This window comes from Zea mays, chromosome 7 (genome assembly GCF_902167145.1).
Source record: "Zea mays cultivar B73 chromosome 7, Zm-B73-REFERENCE-NAM-5.0, whole genome shotgun sequence".
NCBI classification, from domain to species: domain Eukaryota; kingdom Viridiplantae; phylum Streptophyta; class Magnoliopsida; order Poales; family Poaceae; genus Zea; species Zea mays.
The window spans coordinates 29287434-29309804 of NC_050102.1; the positions used below are offsets into that span (position 1 = coordinate 29287434).

The following is a 22371-nucleotide window of genomic DNA, read 5'->3' on the forward strand; positions in this document are numbered from 1 at the left end:
GCCTTTGGCTCAAAAAGCTACGAGCATTGGTTTTGTCCACAGCAAAGCAGATGACATACGAACGGAAGGTAAAGTAGCATTACGAAGCATTTTACAAATATTTACAATAATTTGTTCACTTTCAATTACAACTCTTCGTAAAATGATACACTTTCTTGTACAAAGAATTTCCAAAAGTGTTTCTACAGATGTCAGCAAAAGGAGTTTCTAAGGCCTTCAGCGCTTCAGAACTAGCTTCGGCTCATTGACCTTCGGCACCATCACCCTGAAAAATGACAAAAGCAAGGTAATGAGGAACATGGTAAGGGAAATATAAAATAAAAGCCTAATGGGAAAGAGATTTTCTATACTTTGTTGATCAGATTTTGAGCTTCGTCTCTAGCCAGCTCTCGGCCGCACTTCGCCCAGATTTGGGTGATAAATCTGTTCCCTATGCTCTAGGCTTCGGCCGAAATATCAACTAAATCAGATGGTGACAGGCCGAAGTTTGACCTGTTGATGGATCTCACATGATTGCATCCAGCCTTCATGAAAGCTACAGTCGTTCCACGAGAAGCCACCAGTGCACAGAAATCTCTGTGCCCAGTTATGACTTCGTCGAGAGCCTCAACTTCTTTTTCAATATGTTCAAGGGCTCCGGGAATATCTTTGGAAGAAGGGGTAACTTCTTCAGATGCGGCTCCGATAGAATTGAATATCCCCTTCAATAGAGAAATGCATTGAGTAGCAAAGCCGAAGCATCTATCCCGAATATTTGTGATTGTCTTGCTCAGTTTAACGTTCTTTTCAATTTCTACTTCAACTCTTGCATTCAATGCTTTGGACTCGTGATCGGAGCGATCTGAGTTCTTTTCCAAAGTTATTCGAGCTTTGTTCAGCTCTCTACTCAATTTTTCATTCTGGGAACGAGCTTCGGCAAGTGAGCCTTCGGCTGAGCGCAGCAGGCTGTCTTTTTTCTTTCAAGGAATCTTCAAGTTTTTGATTTTATCTTCAAAGCCTTCAACAATGATTTTGTTTTTTCTGCCTCGACATCCTGCTGCATCTTCAAGGCCTTGCTCAGTAGCAGACTCTAAAAAATCAAAGTTAGAATACCCAAATCACCACGAAGGTACCAATAGGGAGTTGTAGAGAAGTCTTACTTTTAAGTTTGAGTAGAACAAGCTGCCAATAATGTGTAGTTGCCTATAGAAACTGATGTTCGTTTCCAGCTTCGGAAATCCAACAATCTAGGATAAGGTGCTTATGATTTTCGCCTCGGCCCGGTCATGAATACATCCCAAAATCTCTTCGTTCACCCCGCCGAAGAGTATGGATCCAGGCTGGTAACCGCAGGATATAACAAACTCTTTCAATTCTGATTTGTCCTCTTCGGAAAGTTATTGGCCACCCAAATGTCGAAGGTCAAAATCTTTATCTTCCGAAGAGGCATCTTCAATTCTTTTTCCCTTGTCAGGCGCTATGGCTACGTTTTCCTCGACAGCCACATCTGATATGAGTATGTCGATTTCCGACATTGTGGTTGCGAGTTCATCAGCCTCGGCTCCGGTGGTATCTTCAGCATCGACAGGCATAGCTGCTTTTGCCGCTGAAGCTAGGGGCGACGTCTGCTCAATACCTTGCATCACATTTATCATCCGTCGTTTCTTCCGCCCTCGGCCTTCTCCTCTACAGATGGAGCAGTTTCCTTTGATTGTAAAAGGCTAGTCAGATCTAACCTTAGAGGACTTAACAGTGCAAATGGTATGGACTCAGTCATTACCTTCAGAATTTCCGAAGCTTCAGCAACAGAGGGTGAAGGAGGACCTATAGTGTTCTCTGGCACATCTTGTACCTTTGTATCCGCAGAAGATATCCTGGCGAGTTTACTCTTCTTGGCAGCCGAATCCTTCGGCTCCGAAAGAGTCTTTTGTTTCTTCGAAGCTTTCTGGTCCTCCTTGACAGATCGGGTAGCGTGCCTACCCAAAATACTGACAACCCTTTTTCTTGTGGCCCATCCGGCCCCTTCGTCAAGCCTTTCATAGTCAGGATACTCAAAGTTAAGAGCATCCATAACACGGTTCAACCTTCGTTTCAGCCGGGAGCCGAAGGCAACAGTCATCAACTGGTCTTCCTCTTCGTATAGTTCCCAAGAATCTCGTTGCACATTGTTTCTATCAATTCTAGCCATTCAGTGCATGGCTCTTTAAATGTCTTCTAAAATTTGAAGCGGTAAGGGAGTCGAAGAAGTTCATATTTTTTCCCTTCTTCCTTCGTCTTTGGCATTCCCCACCCACTGGAGGTTGGGAAGGTTCTGCTTGCCAAGTATTCTTGCACCAAATTCCTAGTGCTAATATGCCCAGCCACCACCCTAAATTCCACCTCGGCTAGTTGGCAGGGTGACCCTAGCTGCATATTACACAAAGGTCGAGTCATGCCGAAGCTCAGTTTTAGGGGACTCATTACCATGGTCATGAGCTTCTCCCTTTTCTTCTCATCAGCCTTCATGTAAAACCATTCACTAGTCCACCCGGTTGGCCATTTAGTGCGGTAGCCAATCACCGGGGCCTTGGTGTCCTTCCAGTATGCAAAATTACAACACCCGAAGTTCTTGTGCAGACCATCGGCTCTGGCCTTCGTCTGATAGTGAAGTTTGTGCACTCGACAGAACCCTTCGGCGTTAGCACTTTTTCCTTGGCTTCGGAGAGCCCATATGTAAACACTGAGCCTAACAATGGCATTCGGAGTCAGCTGATGGAGATATATTTCAAATATTTTCAAAACTTCCCCTATCATATCGTGCAGGGGAACCGAAGCCCTGCCTTGAAGAAGCTCTTAAACACAACAACCTCATCTTCTTTCGGCTCTAGAATTACTTCTTCTCCAGAAAAGCGAATAAGTCCATCTTCATTTTCCCCAAAATAGCCTAGCTTTTTCATCAGAACCAAGTCCTCTGCTGTTACGGTTGATTTTCCAAATTCAATGTGACTAGATTTCGTTGGGCTCAGAATGTTGTTGTCCTCCTCACTTTTGTTGTCACTTTCGCCTTCGACCACAGCCTGTTCAGCTTCGGCCTTGGAGGCACCTTTGGTAGTAGCTTCTTCTGGCACAACCAGACCTGATCGTCTCATCACTTCTGATATTGGTGCTATTTCAGTTACTTCGGTCTTGTCTCCCTCACGGGACACCCTAGCAGTGGATCTTACTCTGGCCATTTCAGTGTTACAGTTTCCTTAAGATGAAGCTGATCTCGAGTGACGAAGTGCAATGCAGAAATCTTCGGCTTCGGTTAAAATTTTTAACAGCACAACAGTGCAATGGCAATGAATGTTGTGGTAACTTCTCACCAACCTGTCTGTTTATATAGTGTTGCAGGAGAAGAAGGCCAACCGATAGAGCATGTATACTGGTTGAACGGTGGACCGGCCAGCGCTCGGAATATTTTAATCGTTTTTTGATAACAAGCTCATGGAAGGTGTTTTTCGGACCTTCGGCATTCCAAAGCCTTCGTATTTTCTCGGACCGAGCTCGTTACGAAAAAACAATCTAGCACCGTGAAGGGGCTACTATTGGGGGTCTTCTTCTCCGCCGAAGGTCCTCAATATGGTGGAACCGCCCGAATTATTCCAACTTAAGTGCCCAAGTCGCACCCATAAAGGCAGCAACACACTTAAATCGGAATAACTCGCCAGTCCCTCGGATCTAGTCCGATAAAGCCACTTACCAGGATCGAATACCACTAGCTCACTCGAAGGTGAGGCACAGAGAAATACAATAAAGCATAATACCACAAATTTAATAAGTATCAGTAGTAATTACATTATCGGAGTTTCAGAAAAAATAACCATAAATTTTAATGCAGCGGAAATAACTAACGGAGAAAACCGAGTAACATGGCGAAGCCTGGCCACGCTACTCCTCCTAGTCCTCTCCTGCGGAAGCAGTAACCCACTCGACCGTCTGTCCCGGTGGCAGGGACGAAGGCGAAGTCACACCATCAACCAATCATCCTAAAGAGGTACCTGCAAAAATTATGCCACAAGCAAGGCTGAGTATACTACTACTCAGCTAGACTTACCCGGTGTGAGGAGTCTACTCCTCTACCTCTAGACATGCAGCTGTTTGGCTAAGGGGTTTGGTTTGCCAAAAGCACTAGCTGAGTCTAAAAACAAATTTTAGCTTTTCAAGTTTTAGTGTAATCCTTTAGACTAGATGAGTACCTATCTACGCATACATGGTATCAAACATGTTTAGCAACCAACACCTTTTGCCAGTCAACTCATTCCACTTATTACTCAATATAGCAGCATGGATCAAGCAGTCTCATTAGCTGCGAGAAGCAGTCGATTCGAATCGAGTTTTTAAAACTTGCAAGGTAAACCTAAACACACGACGTGGCGAGGCACTCCGTCCCCACACATATCAACCGTCCCATCGATTCCCTGGCAACAGAACAGGGCTCACCGCCTTGGCGTACAATGCCTCACTGACCCCGACTGCCGTCGTGCAGTGACCGCACTTGTACCCACCATAACCAAAATGGGAGACCACGTCTCAGGTCGCGTGAGGGGTAAAGTCTGCGGGCAGGTTCACTCAGGTACTAGGCTTACCGATTTACCATATTTCTCGGCATGTGTTTAGTACGTTCAAACGCTTGACACACGGTACCACACCTTAATCCTTATTCCAATTTCCGTCTCGTAGACAACGTATCCCCATGGATTGTTGTCCACAGACCATCATCATTACGATATAAAAATGGATACAACGAAGTCCTGACCTCGCGCGAGTGCTAGAAAAATCACTCGACTTCTACCGAGATCCCTAATTAGTAAAGCAGCTACTCGACCTAGCATACTAGTATCCATCTCAAAAGGAATCCTTAGTTCATGCAACTAGGGTTTCAGGAAACTCCTACACTTAAGTGCACCGTATAAGCCTACAAACATTAAGTGTAGTAAAATAGCATATATAAACGGTTATGCATAAAACCGGGGCTTGTCTTGAATTTTAACACTTAGTGTTTGCTGGGGGCACTCGCTTGGCGAGCATCCACTGGTTAAGTCCATTCTTCAGGCCATCCACCAACTGCATCTTGTGGTTGACACCACATCACTTGCACGATCATCCTCCCTCGGTCCTAAATGAGATGCAAGATGTATATGTATGAATATAATGAAAAGTTATCACAAGATATACAAATACACGGTAGCAACCCAACACTAAATTGTAAGACACCGTAAACAACCACATGTTAGAATTAGATATCTACACTTCATCGGGCATACGTAGTTACTACCACTGAAAAGATGACGACACTTACTATACTTAACCAATACAAACACGACCTCGCAAGCATGAGTATTTATTTAGTTTGCTACGGCTTTTCATTAGTTCTTCTATTAATCACACAAAAGCATCCCAAACACAAGTTTAACAGAGAACATAGGCATCAATGTCTATGGAAATTCTATATCGCAATCAACTAGAGAAAGAAACATATAAAACATGACACACAGGCAATATTAAGCTTAGTCATGGCAAGTCTATATTTATTTAAGTATTAACCAAACATTTTTGGCAAAAAGGGTGAACTAACAATCAAATGGGTGCTTGCAGATTTTTGGACAGCAACACAGCAGTTACTTGTTTTAATCATATCTCTTCAAATATTAATCCAAAAATATCAAACTCGGATTTTCTGGAAAGCTTAAAAAGTGAACTACAACTTTGGTATTTTTACCTCAACAAGATTCAACACTTAGCAAGGTCAAAAAATGCTAATACAACAGCTCTATCCAGATTTGGACAGATTCAGACTTGCAACTTCAAAAATTCACAACTAAAGATTCAGACATCCAAACAAAGTGATCTTAGACTTTCTGGAAAGATAATTAAATATTCTACAAATTATGTATAAACATCCCTGGATGGTTTAATATGTATCAAGGGTAAAATACACTATGAAGGCTGTGCTGTCCAAAACTGGACAGATTCAGTCTTCACACTTTAAACATCCATAACTTAATCTTCAGACCACCAAAAAGAGTGATCCAGGACTTTTTGGAAAGCTTGGCAAAAGCACTACATAAATTTTATAATCACCAAGAAGTGATTCCAGTTTTAATCAAATCAAACATTACAGTTTTCGAAATCTGTTCTGACAGTGGACAGAACACGGCAATCAGTTTGTAAAATTCATAACTCCTAAACTGTCAGGCCTATGGTTGTGACATTTTAACACAAGCAATATAAGAAATACATCTACAACTTCCTTATAACGACCATGAACTGATTGTAACATTAAATTAAGCAAACAATGCAGTTTCTGAAATCTGTACAGAAAGTGGACAGATTCAGTTACTGAATTTGTGAACAGCATAACTACTAAACGATCAGGCTTATGGCTGTCAAATTTTAGTACAAGCAAGAAAATAATGTTATCTACAACTTTTCTATATGACTTTTATACAGAAAACATTATTTAGTTCATCAAACATACAACACGAGGAAATCACTGCGTGCAGTCCAAAACAGCAACTAATAAATTTGAGCTCCTTTACAATTTAAGAATTGCCGCGTTCTAGAGACTTGAATTATTCTAACACTTTACCATTTGTTAGAGTTAAAATAACCAAGGGAGAACTAACAAGTAGACTTCCTAAATTTTTATCCGTGTCATTTCGAGCACTAGAAGTACCATACTTAATTAACAACGCATTCTCTACGATAATTAATATCGAAGCGCTTTTCACCCAATAATTTGCATTTCAACTTAGACATCACATGAGCACTAATACTTTTCATCTACGACCATAAATATACGCATTTAGACTACAACAAGCAAATCATCGTGACTACGAGCTTGACCAAAGCCATCTAACAAGTCGGCTAACTAGAGCAACGACATAGCCCGCTATACAACATACACGTCGGCTTGCATATTATTATCGCAGACTGAGACACAACATACACTACAACATTTTAATAAACATACATATTTATCATGTGAACAGAGCATTTCAATAATTACCCTAAAACAACTAACTCCATTACTCAACTTGTATTACGATCCTACTTGACCACCCGATGTGACTACTAGAATTCGCGAGCACAACCATATACTATATGCAAAGCATAATTTACGAACACATACTGCGCATCGACTTGACTCGACTTATAAACATAGAGGAAATGATGACTACCTTGGCATGTCACCACCCCTCTATTTAAGCCGAGACAAATTCTACCATCGACTAAGAGTTCTAAGTATTAAACACATTATTACTTTCACGCACAAATAAATCTCAACTTAACACCATTTTTGGTTAACTTGATCGACACACTACACATGTTCTTTGCCCTTCAAAATTTATCGCACCACAGGAATCATCCCACTTGCTAATGACACCAAGTCCTACTTATCTATTATTCACCACACGAACACAGTTACACGCCGCACACTAGTTTCTAACATGATTCTCGCATAACTCGTAACTCAACAAATCATTAACAATAAATCACGCACGACAACTACCACATCAACCGATTTATTTATTTGGAACACCATCTGCCTAGCGTACCACTAGTACCCCACATTTTGACTCAAGCTCAATAATACATCCTTTATTCGATTATACAACAGCGATCTAAGCGTCGTGTTACCCAATGCGTACATCTTTCCTTGTTGCGAGTATAACCATATTACGGCATATACCCGCACACCTCAAACAAATATCTCAGGCCACCACTACTATAACACACCACGACACCCACACACACATATGTGCACTAATTCAATCCTCACATCACATGTATTTCCAATTTACTCATCACATTACACAACACAACACGTTTGCTTACCTAAACGTGAAGGCAACCTTGCTACGACATATAACCAAAACATTTTATACCCACACACATTCCAACACCAATGTACACCACATTGACCAAAATATAATTATACAAACTACAAATCGCACACATCAAACAACCTCTTGTTCTCCAATCGCAAACGCGATCCTACCAATATGTATAACCGAAACATTTTACACACATCCACACATACATGCACTGCCTGACATCAACCAAATCATACGTATTGCAAACTATAAATCAATCAACCTGAACGGAATCGGATCCGAGTTGGGCATGCATGTGGTTCACCCGACTGACCTTGCATCGAACACGCGTGCGTGACGGATGGCATTGCCGGCTAGCTGTGATTAGATACACACAACAGTTCAACAGTTTTACCGCGCACAAAAATATGATAGCAACAAGGGAGCGAGGTGTCTCACCGGGGGTCGACGACGTCGTGAGCGGGGCTGCGTAGCACAATACTTCCCACAGGCATTTTGCCGAACACCTACGGCACGTCGATATTGTGGGACTGCGAGGAAAACTTGGTTGCGAGGCGCTGCGCTGCCGGGAGAGGGAGCCGAGCAGAGGCGCTACGCAGGGCGCCGGCCATGGAGAGGCTCGCCATTGGAGCTGATGGGAGGGGGCTTCCTGCTGGTTTTCCATGGAAGAAGTGGGGGTGCTGGAGAGAGAAGGGCTGGGCGCAGGGAGGACAGAGACTCGGCGCCGTGCACCAGGGTCAGAGGAGCATGGAGGGTGCCGAGTTAGAGAGGAGAACAGGGGCGCCATGGGAGGGGAGGAGCCAAGCTGGAGACGGGTGCTGGCTTCCTGCGCTTTAGTTCCAGGGAAACAGAGAGGAGGGGGCGCATCCATGGTAGAAGAAGAGGGCCTGCTTGCCATGGAAGAGAGGGCGCGGGGGGAGGTGGAGCTGTTGCTAGACGCCGGTTAGAGGTGGAAGAAGGGGCGCCTGCACCTTCCTGCACGATGGCGAGGCCGAGCTGGGAGATGCAGCGTGCGTGAGGAGCAGGAAGGAGGATGGTGCCATGGAGGCCCTACTCTTGCGCGCTAGGGAGAAGGGGATGACGCCATGGCTGCTGGCCGAGCTCCCTGCTGGTCGTCGTGGAAACCAGGGAGGAAGGAGACGGCGTGGGAAGGAAGAAGGCAGGGAGGAAATGTTGTGGCGGCTGAAAGAAATGGAGGGGTGGGAATGAAAAATGGCACAAGTGCAAGGGAAGGGGTCCATATTTATAGACATGTGCTAGGGTTAGGGTTTCCTTAGTGGGCTGGGCCGGGCTGGGCTTGGCCCAAAACACATAATCGGGCTGCGCTAAATATTTTCCGGAAAAAGGCTCCTGCGGATTTTGTCGGTACGCAAAACAGAGTGAATGAGAGTTCGGACGAACGGACGGTTGAGCGATTAATTCGGCCGAGAGTTTGATTTGAATTCGCTCGGAAATAACTCCTCACGCATGATTCGAAAATACATCGTCTCGGGATATGACCGGCTTTCGGATTTTTAGTCGGAGAAGACGAATCGTGACATTTTGAAATCATCGCCGATGTTGATTTTTTTGAAATCGGATCGGACATAGAGGTATTAAGCTGAGTCGAGTAAGAATTTATTAGAGGACGACATACTGAGTATTCCGTTTGCGAGTACGGATCCGGATAAAATAGTCGAACATAGATCAATGTTTGAGGAATTAGACTCGGGCTCAGATCAAATAACAGCCATCGAGAGTTTGATGTAATGAGCTTCAGATGAGATTTAAAAGTCGAGAATGATTTTCGAGTTTGAGTTTGCGTCGAAAATAAAAGTTTTTAACAGGCTCCAAATTTGGCTGTTTCTCGCGATCGAATAACTCCGACTTCGGTGAACTTCCATGAATAATCCGGATAAACAGAGATAGACACGATCGAGAAATAGAAGTTTTTACTGAGCATCCGAGATTAGGATAAATCTCCCGACATAACGCGAGATTAGGATATTTTGGCATTTCTCTTCTCTTAATGCAGTGACACACAAATATCGCATGTGTTAAGAAAGGACTAAATGGACCTAACCAAGATAAAAGAAGTGACAACATTCTTAATATCCTTGGCTTTGGATAATAAAAAAATTGTAGAGAAAAATAATATATGGAAGAAGGCATACATCACTATTTCTTATAGTAGGATAGATAAATCAAATCTTATTACAATTATATTTAAGAATAGGCCTATAATGGTAGAAGTTACGAGTTCAGTCAGGGATTGTTATTCAATTTGTCAGAGTACCACACTATCAAGGTATAAGTTATTGGTTCGAGTTTGGTTAGTCTATAAGCATGATTATTCATGAATTTCTTGAAATAAAAAAATAAAAAAACAAGTAGCTACAAAAACCTATAAAATTAATAAATTACATGATAATCACTTCGAGATCTTATCCACGAGGATAGAATGTCGACTTTTCTCCTTATCAATATACATGTCCAATACAAACATACTAATATTGCCCAAAGGTACTGAAAAAACAAAAAAATATTATTGCAAAAATATTATATTTCTAGAGAGTATAGGCCATTGTACTTCTCACTAAAAATCCATTTACATCATTTACAAAATAGAAATTATCTTGTGTTTTAGCAAAAATAAAATTTACCCTTTATAGATTTCTTCAACATGACATTTGCATCAAAGTTCATTGAGAAATGTTGAATCCTAAGCTTTCAATTTGGTCCTCCCACTTCATACTACTTTCTTGAATCCTAACACTTCCTCTAGCTGCTTCAGTTACCACAACGCTAGTTGCCAACATACTTAGTTTGCATCATTTGTCTCCTTGCTTACGTGTATGTGGTCACCATCCTCAACCTACTTCCCCTGCATTGATAATTGTCCTTTCATACTTCTATTTCAAATTAAGAAAAAATGGGGATATTTGTGGATATTTGCATTTTGCTACCTACTTTTCTTTACTTTAAGACAACACCCAACTACAACATAGAAAGAAGAAAAAGGAAACAATACTCTATCTCACTCACTTTCCTCCTCCTCTACTCTCCTCCCTTGTGCCCATGTCGCCGCCTTGTTCTTGATCTCAAATCCAAAACCTTCTTTCCAATCCACATCGATAGAACCAAATCATCTCACTCCCAAATCACTTGCCATCACAAGCTATAAGCATCGGTCTTTGAAGATGTTAGTAGTGATAGGACAACAACGGTGGAAAAGATACACAACAGGAGTAGTGACCTCGATCCACAACATGTCATCAATTTGAAGAGATAGTAGTTTCCTTCTGTGAGGTATACTCATCCCCTTTTTCATTCAAGAAAAAATTTGTTAAGTATTGAAAAATATATGTTTCCTTTGCCTTCCCCATCATACTAGTTTGATTTAGATGGCTTTATCCCTCTTTCATGTTTTAGATTGATGAAGGTTGTGTACGATCTAAGATTAATAAAATATAGATATATCAGTAAACCATGAACTAAAGAGTAAATAAGAAAAAATATGATTCATTCTTGGAACAACCAATAATCATATCAAATCTCCATACGGACGAAAAGGCATATGCAAGTAAATTCTATAAGAGAAAAAGCATGTCATTTAATCTTAACATATTGGTGCTCAACTTCTACCATGTTATTCTTGTGTCAATTGTAAGAGAGATTTCACTCATGGTCTAACACTTTCATTTGCTCCAATTAAATTTATTAATTTAGTTTCATTGGAACTATTTTATCACCTAATAATTTTGGCTTGATATGGTGATCTATTCTTTGTGGTAGAAGCATATACCCATATGACACCCTTGGATGCCCACCAACCACACCTTTTCTCATCTCCATTCCTATGAAAAATTGATTTTAGCTCTTATCGTATAGAAAGTGAAGTTCAGTTCCATGTCGGTATCTTCCTGACTTAAAGAAAGTAGGACTATCTCGAGATAAAGTTGTTAGAGCGAGGTATTGCAAGGATGGATTCGAGAACGGTGTTCAGAACGACGCTTGTCCGCCTGCTTGTGAGTCAGTTCTGCCACTCTTTCGTGCCTACTTCTTTATTCTCTAGCTACTTAACAAGTTGTCCTTTCAGTATTCAGTAAGCTTTTCCATCCTCTTCATACTGATATTTCTATTGATTGCGTGCTGGCTCATAGCTTGCTATATTGGTGGCGGTCAATCTGCTATTAGATATGACACATGCCATTCGACAGATAAGACAAAAAGCTGGTAAGCCATTGGCCGGACAAGCTGCCCATTTCTTTCATCATCTTCTTGACAAAGATCTTAAGTGCTTTACATCACATTGCATTTGGTCAATAGAAAAATGATGGATACATTGGGAGCAAAATTGGTAAATAAATATATGAACATCACAGGTGGGATAAATAATGAACTTAGACTTATGTAGTTTTATAACAGAGTCAAGTCTACTAGCACAATAATTTAGTTGTAAAAATGAGTGTGACACATGCACAGTAATAATCCTTCGTCATTTGTTTGGACAATACATTAGCAAAATTCTAAGTGCATGAGTTGTTTGTCCCTTGGCTTAAACATCTGTCTTAAAAAATATGTGGGTTATCTAAAGATAACTACATAAGTACATACCTAATAATATAAAACACATATTGCAAAGCTTATATCTTAAAACTTCTCTGTGTTATTAGGTATAGGTTAAGAGACAACAAATAGACTATGGAGTTGTAATGGTCATGGTCTAAAATAGGCATTATAAACTAATACTTGAAGGGTTTGTTTTTCATAGAAATGACGGCAAATATATTTCCTCCCCACTCTCTGCAATTGCATTATATTACATAAAAGTGCTTTGCTTTTATGAAGAATTAGACTTAAATGATATATGTTAGTGTCGACTTTGCACAAATCTAACTTACCGTTCTTGGAGAATGGCTAAAAGATTTTTAAAACACTTTGTACAGTCCCCCTCCCCTAAACCCCCCTCTCCCCCAAAAAAATATCAATCTAAATTTGCTGGAGTCAAATAAGTTATTTTTGTTATATCCATATTGTTGCCCAAAAAATATGGGAGATCTCAACTACATTTTCATAGAATCAGAGTTGATTCACAAACTTTTTAACGCCGTTGAACATTTACAAAACATGAGTCGATGCACAAGCTTTATCAAAAAAATTCAGTACCAATGTCTAAAACAACACTTTTCGTGACACGAGAATTATTATATCTAACTTGAGGACAACAAGAAAATGTAGGAGAAATACTACAAAAGTTTATAACAACCACTTGGGATGACCTAAACAACTCGAGACCCAATGTATATATGAAACAACATCTGATGTTTAATTAGTTCATCCTCTTATATGCAACAGGACAGCAACAAAAGCTTCTAGTAGGGGGGAAAACCCATTGGCACATAATTAATGAGCCAATAACATATATATAGAGAGCTGAAACACATTAGTTTACTTCTTGGCAAGTATAGCTGTATAGCACCTTGAAGATCATTAATCAGTTAAAAATATGTATATATGCCGTCCACGTACAGAAATATGATCAAATGGGTGAAAACTGAACCTCTCATGCAGTTGAGTGGCAAAATCAATATAATGGAGCATGCACACAACAGAAATGGTTTGAAGTTAAACATCCTCAGGTATAGTCAGGTACATGTGTATACCACCAGGCATGTGTATACCACCAGGTAGCATTACATAAGACAACATTGTCGTCGATGCTCTCACATCATCACACAAACATTATTAACCATGCCGGCCGGGTAAGCTTCCATATATGTAGGGGTTATTATATTATAAGGAGAAAGAGGTAGCTGGGGATGGTGGTTTTATTCCAATATCTTATTTTTATTTGCATTTGCATGAGCTCCGATCCAACATACAGGCAGACACGTACTAGCTAGATCAGTTCCGAACTTTCTTCCGCTTTGGAACGAACTGGCGAGCCCACAGATGCTTCCCTCGTATCACGAACTTCACCCTTGCGCTCCCACGGAGGATGTGGAGGATCGTCTCCTGCGTGAAAAATGTGATGTGCGCATAGAGCGGTGGTCTGGGTTCGATTGGATCCTCCACGCATATGACTTCAACACCTCCAAAGTTCCTGCGAAATTAAAGAGATACAATAATTAAACTAATTAAGGAGCCAACAGCCATGCATGTATCTCAAAAACTAAAAAGTTCATTTGCTTTTATGTCAGGGCCCAAGAGTACCCGCTACGACAATGCCGTCTGTATTGTAGCAGCACACTCTCATGTAGGTTAGATAACGATAAAGCTAGTTTAGAATAAGATTAGAATTATAGATAAGATTATATCTAGGGCTTAGAGATCAAGTAACCCTCTCTATATGAGGAGAAGGATTGTATCAATTGAAGATAAACAAGAGATTAAAAGAAAATTCCTTCTCTCTTGCAGAGGAGAAGGATTGTATCAATTGAAGATAAACAAGAGATTTGAAGAAAATTCCTTCTCTCTTGCAGGCCGTGGGCAAAGCCCTATGACCGGCCTCCCCATCACCCCTAACCCTAGTTGTCGCCCTCTAACCCTCGCAGTCCCATCCAATAAACAATACCCATGATACTGTAGCACCATGGGTACTATAGCACCACACCCATCTGTTGCCCCCTCAACAATTTCTGCCCTCACACTAGTAACCACATAACATTAGCCCCAAACGTTGACCATAACAATCTAGTATAGGAGAAACCTTGTCGATCCTAGAATGTTGGACGACCCTCCCCAGCCTTTTGTTCCCCCGGCGGCGGGCCCCATCCCGGTGACCTCCGGTGCAGCAGCCACCACCAGCACGTCACCCTCTCTGCGCCCGTACCACATAACTCCTTCATGGCGTTCCAGCGGCAGGTGCATGACTACCAGACATTGATCATCAACCACATATCGGCGTTGACCACCCGGTTGGGGGCGATCGAGGTCTAGTCCGCATCGGCCTCGTCTGTGATCGATCCTTCATCGTCGTCCCACGTCTTCCCCTCCGCTGCGCAAGGTTACCTCTACGTCCTTCCCGGCTATGCAGGCATCCCCGCCGCGCCCGCTGCGGCGCCATCCCTACCCCTGACAGCCGTTGCGAGATGAACGTTGCCCTCTGTGCTGCCCCTGCTACACTATGGCCTACCATGGTTCGAGGGCATTGTGCCCCTTCCAGTGTCTGTTCTAGTCATCCCAGAGATCTTCTCTGCGCCGTGTGTCCTGCTTGCGAGTTTGGTGCCCGGCCCTTTTCCGCAGCTGATTAACTGGCTGCCGCCACAACCGACCAGCAAGATCCTGACCGCCGAGGAGAGCAGCAGTCCGGGGATGCTTCCCACCACTCCTTCACGGATCCCATCGTTCATCGCCCACGTGCCTGTGTCGGCATAGCAGCGCTGCGATGGCGTCTTCTACGGGGGTGTGGATGGCATCTAAGCATCGACGACGTAGCTACAAGCGACGACATGCTGCCTTCTAGCATGTCGATAAGGACAACGCCCCATTTTCAAGTGGTGGCACCTAGTTGTCCCAGCAACCTTGCAGCAGCTCGCGGAGAGGAGGGTGATTGTGCGAACGAGTGACTACAAGGTGTCCATGGCGGTGCAGCTGCAGGCTGCGGCATGTGGCACTAAGCTGGTGGTTGTAGGAGGTACGCTGGCAGACACTCGATGCAGCCTTGGTGGCGGTTGACCTCAGCAAACGGGGGTGTGACCTTGCCCAGTCAGATGACCATCAGCAACCGTGCTAGCTCGCTGTCTAAGTGCGAGCATGGTGCGTGTCCCGCGGGCAACGAACTCCAACTCTACGGTAGCGGCGGTAGGGAATGCGCTCCCCTCCTTGTCATCGGCGAGGGCGCACTACTTAGCGTCACCATATTCCGCTACCGGCAACCATGAGGGCGCTTTCGCTAGTTATTGTTGCGACTCATTCCAAGTGGTCGTTCATGTGCTCCCCTTTCGTCCAGATGACATCCATGGGATCCTAATGGCTACACACGTGTAAGTCCAGTGCGTAGAATGTGTCTGTCTCATCTTAAGGGGTCAAAAAAGAGTCACAGTCTATTTTTCAGGTTTAGAATAATAAAATAAGTCGAGATGTAAAATGCTTATTTTTAGGTGCTGGTTTGTGTCTAGCAGAGCCATCATTAGCGTAATCGTTATGTTGCAGCTCGAGGATGACTTGTTTGTCCAGGTGGGGGTGTAGTGTTAAAGCCCAAGAGGGCAAGGTACAGTGACGTTGGTTCTGTAGCACGCCCCTCAGGTAGGTTAGATAAAGATAAGGCTATGAAATGTTTGGTTTGATGAATAAACTAGTCCATTATCATCTCACTGCTCACTTTTTTGTTTGGTTTGTGGAATGAAATGTGTTGATCCATCACCAGCTCATTTCTCATAGTTAGTTAGCACTAACACGAGGAATGTGGTCATCCTACTTAGTGATCCGCCAAACAATCTCAAGTGAACTTCCCTCCGTTCTTTTTTATTTGTCGTGTTTTAGTTCAAAAATAACCTAGCTGACGACAAATATTCGAGATCGGGAGGTAGTACATAACTTGAGATGTAATTGATGGATATGCGGTTCACTCACCTTATAACATTCGATCTACAGCATAAATACCTGTGTAGTCGATCTATGCATGTATACCTACCTAACAAGTTGGTTAATGACATTTCTTGAAAGAAGAAGGGGGGCGGCCCCTGTGGTACAAACAACATCAACAACAATCTGCATTGGCGCCAGCGGCTTTACCTACGCATTATGTAACGACACCTAATGAATCGATCAGTTGTAAAATCCAAATATTATTAACCAATCCAACGACGTCCCAGGAAACATTTCGTTTACCAACAGCAACAGCATACATAAGAGACCCACCATTGTTTACATATCTGCAATTAAGTAATTTTAATAGCATGACAAGAATAGACGACTTTACCCCATAAAGAATTCGTACAGTTCATCCGCGGTGAAGGGGTATCCGTTGGAGAAAGTCACGAAGAGAGTTCTCTCGTCACGTGGTACAATACTGGGCTGTCGTCGTCGCGGCACCTTGATGATCTGTAGTACGTATTAGCAGCAAAATACGTGAACGAAAGCGAGGTGTTAGCTAGGTCTTGTAGTTAATCGATTAGCAGGGCACCAGGAGGACAGTGAAAACTCAGCAGAGAACTCTTACAGCTGGATCGGCTTCTGGATCATCGTCCCTCAGCTTCAGGGAATCGAAAAGGGTCGCCAAAGGGTACGTCGTCGTTGACAGGCACTGGTCGATTGGGTTCTCTATGTCTCTGAGGACCTGTTTCTTGGGCGATGGCATGCTTCTAGAACTCGTCGAGCCTTCTTCATGGCTGCTCCGAGCAGCAGTAGTAAAGGAGGCCTTGATCTTAGACAAGAGATCCTTCTGCAGGAATGATGTTTAGCAAAAAAAAAAGATTAAACAATAAAAAAAGAAAAGGCATCTTCCAACATCTCTCAGTCGTCGTCGTCGTGGTGTCTCAGCTCTGACCGAGTTACATACACACGCACGCTGCTCTTACCGTGCTCATCATCATGGGAGCTTTACCCTTGCTGCTCTGCTGCTGCTGCTGCTGAACTTGGTTGCCACGGGCACGGTGGTAGACGACACGTTCCTTGGCCTCCGCTATCTCTAGAATGTCTTCCAGAGCCTCGTAGCAGAAGTTGTTGAGGTAGAAGACGATACCTTCCATGGCTTCTTCCTGGAAATAGCCTTCTTCTTCCTCCTCCTCCTCCTCCACAGATCCGCGGCTGTTCAAGTGGCCGCCGCTGGACCTACGGCGCAGACCTTCGATGAACATCTTCCCGGCGAAGGCGATCCCCCGGAGACGGTGGTTGTCAAGCGACTCTACCCTCGCGAGGAAATCGGGGTGGCCATTGCCTTCCAGCCACAGCCAGAAGGAAACTATCTCCATGGACAGGGAGCACTCCATCTGCAGCGAAAAGACCAGCCGGGAGAACAGCTGGCGCACGACCGTACGGATAGAACCAGTGGTGGCAGCATTGAGTAGTAGTAGTAGATCGGACGCCTTCTTGGAAGCCATGAAAGAAAGCCAGTGAGAGAGAGAGAGAGAAAAAAAAGAAGAGGAATTTCGAGCTTTCAGACGGAGGGAGGAGAAGACGGTGGTGTCTCGACTATAGGCTTATTACCAGTTATAAGTATATGTGCATAAATCTTCACATTTTGTTTGCTTCCAATCTCCCTTGCCTGCATTGGCTAGACATGGCCCACAATGCATGACTGGAGGGATAGGCAGGAGAGGTCGACAAAACAAGCATACGAAGCAAAAGCTGTACTCATTAAAGAGTAGTCACATTTTGAGCACACACCTGCCAAAATAACTGATGAAAATTTTGCATTCACCACCCTTGGATAAGTTGGAAATTCAAAAGAATGCGTTGATTTCTCTCTCTCTCTCTGTGGCGTCTACTACAGGATTTGCAAAATGCTCACAAAATGACAAAGTTGGTAAACTTTATTGTTCCTCCGATCCCAGAAGAAGGAAATGTGATCACAGCAGGACTACTGGTGGGGTTCTGCAGGAAAGGATTTGGAGAGGGTACAAATAAGATTTTAGTAGTAATCGATTTGAGCTAGCTCATATAATGAATAATTAAATGCATTTTTAAATTATTTTCTGTAGATGGATTCGAAACATTTTAAGTAAAAAAATCTGAGTCGTACATATGCTTTTGAAGTACAAGTATCCGCTAGTAGAAAAGAGCTCTAAGCTGGCACACAGAAATTTATACTGACGGTTTCAGTTACAGCACGCCAGTGAAAATAAACAGGTGGGCCCGCCTTAAGAAACCGCCAGTGAAAATATATTTACACCAGTGTTTTAAATAGCGGGTTATGGCATTTAGCGCTTGGTCTCCTCAAACAGCTAATAGTGAGCTAAATAGAGCTATAGCGGGAGATAGCGGCTAAATTGTGCATGAAAGCAAATAGTTATTTTCCCTCCAAACAGCTATAGCGGGAGATAGCGGCAGCTATAGTGGGAGATTTAAAACCTTGATTTACACTGGCGGTTCACTTAACTGAACCGTCGGTAGAAAACAAATATTTACACTGGCAGTTGTTTTAAGTGAACCACGAGTAGAAATATCATATACCCTGGCGGTTCATTTAACTAAATCGTTAGTGAAAAGGATATATTTACACTGGCGGTTGTATTAAGTGAACCGCTAGTGGAAATATCATATACACTGGCGGTTGTATTAAGTGAACCACCAGTGGAAATATATATACACTGGCGGTTTACTTAATGAAATCGTCAATACATTGCATGATTACTCAGTACCAGAGAGTGATCAGTACCCCAATACATTGCATGATTACTCAGTACAGAGAGTGATCGGTACCCCAATACATTGCATTATTTCTTAATACCAGAGAGGTGATCACTACCAACGTCATTACCCTAATACATTGTATGATTACACAACCTATACCCAGCAATCAGAGATACACTACATAAATATATTACTACTTCATTACATATAATTACTTCATTACATACACTACATCAATGATACTCCAGCAGTGATCCAATCTCTCACTAATGTCATTTCTTGACTTGCATTTACATTCACCCAATCTGACACATCGTAATCAGCGTGGTCATGCGAACTACTCCCTGATCCCTCTATGTGGCCTCGGTCCAACAAATAGTTATGGAAAGCAAAACAAGCAATTATAATCTTCACTTGCATGCTTCTTTCGTAAAATGGGAGTCCTCGTAGCACATGTCACCTTGATTTGAGAAGTCCAAAAGCCCGTTCAACTACATTTTGTAGACTCGAGTGGTGGAAATTAAACTTTTCCTGCACAGTCTCTACTCCTGTTTGATTAAAATCTTCTAAGTGATGTCTCTGATTCTGATATGGTGGCAAGTAACCTTCGCGAATTGAGTAACCAACATCCACTAGATAATACCTCTCTGTACACAAACAAATAAACTCAGAAAAAGATTTACTAGATCGTAATGCATGAATACAATGTATGCAATGCCAACATAACATGCATGCCACCATACCTGCTGGTGGGTGTAGATAGTTCGCTTCTCCCATACAACTCCTTAGCACTGCCATGTCATGGCAAGAACCAGGCAACCCAGCACCTACAAAAGTGAACCGCATATCCGTGTCCACTATACCTAATATATTGTAGCTAGGCCACCCTTTTCTATTTATGTGTTCAAGTCTCGACTCATGACATACGTGAGTTGTAATGTGTGTACCATCTAAGGCTCCTATGCACCCATCAAAGAAATGGGCATAAGGTCTAAGCTTGTTATGCACTTCAGAAAATGTTGGATCCTTTGTACATATAATGGTTTGTGCAAAACCATACATAGCATATGCCACCATAGCCATTTTCTACTACTGGTATCCAAATATCTTTCAAATCTATCTCTAGTTGTGTGTACCATAGCATAGCCACCATAGTGAATCTAATCTGCCACCATAGCCACCATAGTGAATCTGCCATTTTTCTACTATGTGTGTACCATAACATCTTGTTTTCACTAGCGGTTTTCTTAAGCAACCGCCAGTGCTAATGTTATTTCCACTGGCGGGCTGCTTAAGAAAACCGTCAGTGAAAATCTTGTTACCACAGGCGGTTTTCTTAAGCAACTCGTCAGTGCTAATGTTATTTTCACTAGCGGTTGCAAAACAACCGCCAGTGAAAAGGACGATTTCTACTGGCCTCTAGCACTGGCAGCACTGAAAAACGCCAGTGCAAATAGCTCTAGGATCACCACTATAGAGCTTCTGTATACTAGTGATCGAATCCCCCATCTCAAAATATCAAGCGTGTTGGGATTAAGGAAGAAGAAAGCCAAACTTGGTGCCTTCCCAGCAAAACGATTGGTTGAACGAGATATGTGCGTCTTTGAAACAATAGAATAGGATGAAAGTCGATATCTGAATTGATATGGTAAATTTAATATTTTAAAATAGATATGTATAAAACCAAGAGAAGTTACATAGGAGATTCTATATATCCAACAAAAAAGACAAAAATTAATATCTAAGAGCATCTCCGAGAGACTATCTAAATAGCTTGTCAAAATAAATTTTTTAGCTACTTAATAGCATAATAGCTCTTCAACAGACTAGTCATTTAACTTGCTAAGCTATCTAGCTCTCTAAATTAACTCACTCGTTAGCTAAATTTGGCTAGCAACTCTCGCTAGCCAAGCTAACTTGCATGTTGGAGAGTCTGTTGAAATGAGATGTTATATATAGAGTTTAATATTTATAAAGAGACAAATAAAATGTCAAATAGAGAGTTAAAAATAAAGAGTCTCTTGGAGATGCTCTAAAGTATCTGTATTTATCCCTACAAAAGATGTGTGTCACTGAATTTGCATTTCACATACTTTAAAAACCAAGACAAGCCTATTTTTTTTCACTGGAGTGCTGTAACTGAAACCGCCAGTATAAATTTCTGTGTGCCGTCACCTTAAAGTTCTTTTCTACTAGTGATTGATAGTATTATCTTTGATGAACGAAAAAAAACCCGCCGCTTTCCACTAGCTAACAAGGGTCGTTTTGGAATGCAGGAATTCTAGAGTAGGAATCAGTTCATTTTCGTATGACAGAGATGTAGGAAATAAAAAAATCCAGGCTACAAAGAACCTTAATTAGAAAGATATACTCCTAGACATAGTAGAAGTCTTTATTAATTAAAAAAATCTTAAGAATGATCTGTTGAAAGAGCTATAGTTATTCATGGCATGCACGCCAGGTGCTTTGAGAGTTTGATTCTTTCTCGTGTTTGCCATTTATACTGCAGTGAGGCTGAGGTCAAGGCGCGGGGCCCTGCGGAAACTGCCGATGCTGATGACGCAGGCAATGCAATGGTAGTAGCTCCATTCCTGGCTCTGGTTTCCTGTGAAACCAGACGTTGGCCCTGTTTATTTCGGCTTTTCGCAGCTTTTAGCCACCAGAAGCTGCTGTGGACAGCCAAACACTCAGCTTTTCAGCCAGCTTCTATAAAATTCGTTTGGGTAAAAACCATTCAAAATCAACATAAACATATAATCGGTTGAGTCGTCGCAATAGTAGTAATCTGTCACTTTATAGATCCTGAGTCTTATGGACAATTTTATCTTCCTCCACACGTAATCCTAATGATACTCAGATTTTCTACACAGCCAGATTCTCCCCACAGCTAGATTCTCGGAAAAGCTGGTCAGAAAAAAGCTGAACCAAACAGGCCCGTTGTTTCACCGCCCCACCCCCCACGCTGTTAGACTGGCCGCAGCGCTTGTGCTAACCTCCTTCCCTTGCGTAGGGAGCCTCTAAGCCCGCAGCGGCTGGCACTAAAGAGCCCCTACACGCTGCAGCCGTAGGGGAGGGTGTGCACATCCCCCAGATCAAGGAGAGTACTGTAGCACCCCTTGCACAGTGCTCTCCTATTTAATAGTTGACAAAAAATTATAATAAAAGATAAATAGTGTTAGATAATGATATTTTATAGTTGTAGTGAGGTATAAAGGGATAATATAGGGAGAACTGCTGCGGGAGATGAAAAAATAGA

At 42.4% G+C, this 22371-nt stretch overlaps 1 protein-coding gene and 1 long non-coding RNA gene across 2 annotated transcripts; one reads left to right on the forward strand and one right to left on the reverse strand.

The window, feature by feature from the left end:
* Positions 1–10818: 10818 nt before the first annotated feature.
* On the forward strand, positions 10819–21980 carry LOC103632193 (uncharacterized). The gene is made up of 4 exons (XR_555749.4): positions 10819–11126; positions 11709–11845; positions 11981–12053; positions 21625–21980. It is a non-coding gene; the product is annotated as an uncharacterized lncRNA (long non-coding RNA).
* On the reverse strand, positions 13415–17936 carry LOC100216868 (uncharacterized). The gene is made up of 4 exons (NM_001143257.1): positions 17342–17936; positions 16984–17205; positions 16744–16865; positions 13415–13923 (listed from the first exon to the last, which is right to left on the reverse strand). The coding sequence occupies exons 1-4, from the start codon at positions 17861–17863 to the stop codon at positions 13725–13727; spliced, it is 1065 nt and encodes a 354-aa protein (NP_001136729.1). The 5' UTR covers positions 17864–17936; the 3' UTR covers positions 13415–13724.
* Positions 21981–22371: the final 391 nt, after the last annotated feature.

Excerpts from the sequence above, each read along its gene's own strand:
- LOC100216868 (NM_001143257.1), bottom strand. The coding sequence starts at position 17,863 with ATGGCTTCCAAGAAGGCGTCCGATCTACTACTACTACTCAATGCTGCC. Across the intron at positions 16,866-16,983 it reads ATCCAGAAGCCGATCCAGCT|ATCATCAAGGTGCCGCGACG; the intron begins GTAAGAGTTCTC and ends TACGTACTACAG. Across the intron at positions 13,924-16,743 it reads CTGTACGAATTCTTTATGGG|GAACTTTGGAGGTGTTGAAG; the intron begins GTAAAGTCGTCT and ends TTAATTTCGCAG.